Raw genomic sequence first — 4,177 nt, 5'->3', positions numbered from 1 at the left:
TGAGTTAGGTCTAATCCATTTTCTTAAAATGGTATCAGAATCTTCCCAACTAATATTTGGACCTCTCATACGTGTTTCATGCTCTAAGTGTTTAATCTTAAAGGGATATGTTAATATTCCACATCGTTTGGGATAATGATAATTAACCCTTTATTAACCTTGGGCACTCCTTCCTCTCCAGACTAGCTGTCCAACCTTTTTTTTTTTCTTTTAAGATAGATCAATCAAATATAAAAATTAGTCATAAAATAAGAAACTAAAAGTCAATTTGAGGATAAAAAAATTAGAATGGAAAATTAGATTTTTACCTTATTTAATAACTTTTTATTTTAAAAAATTTCATAAAGTTAAAATATAAAATAAAATTCAATGTTAAAAGAATATATCTATCTGTCACTATTCTATGTATCTATGTATAAAAATTAAAGAGTTATTATAATTATAATTTGAATAAATAATTGAATAAGAGTTTTCTGTAATTGAGTATTTAATGGAATTTCCATCAAAGTAAGTTAGATTCTTCATTTTTATGTAAGAGTTACCTTTTTTCCTTTTTGAGCCCGTTTATTTTGTGAAAAATAATTTTTATATGAAATTTTTATTTTATAAAAAATATTTAAATATTTTATATTAAAATATTATTTGTTATTTGGTTGCAACATTAAAATAATAATATGTATTTATATAATATATGTATAAATATTTTTCATATTTTAATATGATTATTAAAGTTTAGAAAATGAAATGACTTCCTCTCTTAAAAAGATGAAATCATTTTTTTTTAAAATAACTTAATTTTTACTTGAATAGGAAAATATTTTTCCATTGATTCATTTTTTTTAGTGCTCCAAATATTAGAAAATATAAAAAATATTTCGTAGAAAAATATTTTTCATCAAACAAAATGAGCCTAATTAGATTTAAATGTATGTGTGTGTCTCAAAGTTCTAAAGACAATTTCAGTACTACAGAACTAAAGATTATTGCTTACCTAATATATTTTATCAAAATAAGGAAAAAAAAAACAACGTTTATATATTAATAAGCAAAATACATGAAAGCTATGCATCACTTAACATCATAAAATTAACAAGAAAGCAATTTCATATATGACATACAAACTATTGACAACCTATAGTGCGTATCTCTATGCAGAAATTGATAGAAAAAAGTTCTAATTAGTTATTACGCTTTGAATTTGGTCCATTGCGTAATCAGCTGCTTCTGAAGTGCCCTCTCCAAGATAAGTCTCAAGGTGGGCCGCTAAAGAGGACGTGTCAATGTTCTCCTGATGATGGGATTTGCACACAAAGTAGAGAACTGTTTGATTTACAAGCCCAAATATTATCAGCACCGACAACAGCAAGAAGCAAAGGATTCCAATTCCAATTCTAAGTGCAAGTGCCAACTTCCTATCCTTTAGCACATATACCTCAAGAAGGATTACAATTATCAAAAGACAAATTCCCCACATAATAAGAAGAGCAACAGTAACTCCAATCTTGCCCTTTATCAATTTCTTGCTCTTGGCCATAGCTTTCATCCCATAAATTTCCTCTAAAACAGAAACCACAGTAGCCAAATGCGAAAAAATGGCAATATAAAATAACCCAATACAAAATAAAATCGAGAGAAGCACAAGCATCGCTAGAATCGCAGATGATGCGTGTTCTACATGATTATTGACCACCAACAAGATGATTACTCCTGCTGCAAAGATCATATTATACAAGGAAATAATGGCAGAACTGCACTTATTAGTGAGCTTAAGTCTCTTCCAAACATTTGGCACTGCAGTCTTCACCTTCTTGAAGGTGATTGGCTCCGAAATTTGTATGCCTGCAACAGCATAAGCAACTGCAGAAGTAGTGAAAACTGTAACGATTAGAAGGAGAGTGGAGGAGATGAAATGTAAGAGAGAGGAGATGATCTTATGGGACAGGGAGGGCTCTATGCATTTAAGGAGATCAGAGAAATCAGTTTGTGTAGGGCACTTCTCTTGGGTGCATGCAAGGGAAACATAGGATTGAGAGGAATCATTTATTGCTTTGCAGTTGTCTTGGATGCATTTAAGATAACTAGTTTGTTTTGGGCAATCTGAGCTGTGTTTTCGTAAAATAAGGAGATCAAAGAGCTGGATTGGAGCGATTAAGGAGAGAGCAAGAATAAGAATTAGGGTTATCTGGCTAAAGGTTTTTCTGCATGAAAATATGATCTTGAAGGACTCTTTCAAGATTCCAAAGAACCCAAGAGACAGCTGGAGCTCTCGATGTTCTTTGTCCATGGTGATCTGCACACAGAATTCAGTGGTGGAGGGATTAATTTATAGACTTCAATTTGGGAAATTTTTCTTGGCCTTCTTGATATCCTCCTTCCTACACTTTTCATTAAAGGCCAAAAAATTTTACGCGTTTTGATCTACACACAGAATTCAGTGGTGGAGGGGAGTCCGAGGGATTAATTTGTAGACTTCAATTTGGGAAATTTTTCTTGGCCTTCTTGGTATCCTCCTTCCTACACTTTTCACTAAAGGCCAAAAAATTTTATGCGTTTTTGCAATTATACCCTTTTTTTTTTTAATTTTGACCTAATTTAATAGTTTAGTGTGAGGAGCATTGACTTGGCGGCTGACGTAAAAAAAAATATATATATTTTAATGTATATGTTATTACTAATGTAGCAGGTAACATATATATATATATATATTTTAATATATATGTTATTGTTAATGTAGCAGGTATGAGGGGCATTGACTTGGCGGCTAATGTCAAAAAAAATATATATTTTAATATATATATATATATATATATATATATATATATATATATATATATATATTTTTTTTTAATATATATGTCATTGCTAATGTAGCAGGTAACATGGTAGAAGTTTTTATATTTTTATCGAAGTGGCACCTAACATGGCAAAAACATTATTGATTTATATGTTATTACGGATGTGATATAATTTTAATAATTAAAAAAATTTAAAATTTTTTAACTTTTATCAATCATAGTTAATTTTATAAGTTTATTTTATTTATATCCAATTGATTAATTTTGATATAACTTAATCAAAACTAATATTTTATTACCTAATAAAATTGTAAAAAATAAGTATTTATGTTACTTAGTATAATAAAAGAAATAATTTTTCCCTCTCTCTCCTCTCATATTTTTTTAATTTATTTAAAATTAAAAATTCATGTAAAAAATGTCAATAATAATAATAATAATAATAATAAACTGAATGACTATAATTATTGGATGAGAGGGGGGGAGGGGGAAGCGGGGGAGGAGATATTATTTAGATGGAGAAAGATAGGTAGAGGGTGTATATATACATATTATTGGATGACAATGGATAAGAGAGAGAGAGAGAGAGAGAGAGAGAGAGAGAGAGAGAGAGGAGGAGTGGGGGCCAGAGAGATAAGTTAAGAGATATTTTTAATTTTAAATAAATAAAAATTTTCTATTTTCATAAATAAGTTTTACAAATACTGAAAAGAAATGAGAGAAATAGAAAAATTATTATTTTTTTCGTTATACTAAATAATATAAATATTTATTTTTTATAATTGTATTAAGTAATAAAATATTAATTTTGACTAAATTAAATAAAAATTAATTAACTGGCTATAAATGAAATAAACTTATAAAATTAGTTATAATTGTCAAAAGTCGAAAAGTTTTAGATTTTTTAATTATTAAAGTTATGCTATGTTAGTGATAACATATAAAATAACAATATTTTTACCACATCATCAAGAGCATAATAGCACCTACTACGTCAGCAACAACGTATTAAAAAATAATATTTTTTTATTTCAACTGCTATGTTAGCGCCCCTAAAACTCTAATTTTTACTTAGATCATAATAAATATTAAACTTTCAAATTAAGCTAAAATTAACAAAAAAAAAAAGGTTTTAACTATAATAAAAAAAAATGCGTAGAGTTTTGAATTTTTCTAAATATTAGGCCTTAATTAAACCAGAGCAGCAGTGCCTGAAGGGAGGGAATATTTGGATAATATAAAAAAATATTTTTCATTATTTATATTATTTATAAAAATACTAATTATTATCTTAGCAACGATTTATTTGTCATCAAATCCCTAAATAATTTTATATTCTAATATTATTATGATTAATATAAATTATAATTTTAATATTGTTT

The 4,177-nt window shown here is 27.5% G+C and overlaps 1 protein-coding gene across 1 annotated transcript; it reads right to left on the bottom strand.

The window, feature by feature from the left end:
* Positions 1-1,174: 1,174 nt before the first annotated feature.
* On the bottom strand, positions 1,175-2,284 carry LOC110649129 (uncharacterized). The gene has a single exon (XM_021803562.2). It carries the CDS (start codon positions 2,282-2,284, stop codon positions 1,175-1,177), a length of 1,110 nt encoding a protein of 369 aa, XP_021659254.2.
* Between the last annotated feature and the right edge of the window lie 1,893 nt (positions 2,285-4,177).

This window comes from Hevea brasiliensis, chromosome 14 (assembly GCF_030052815.1).
Source record: "Hevea brasiliensis isolate MT/VB/25A 57/8 chromosome 14, ASM3005281v1, whole genome shotgun sequence".
NCBI classification, from domain to species: Eukaryota; Viridiplantae; Streptophyta; class Magnoliopsida; order Malpighiales; family Euphorbiaceae; genus Hevea; species Hevea brasiliensis.
Note: the sequence above shows the minus strand (reverse complement) of the source record. Positions and strands in the feature narration are given on the sequence as shown.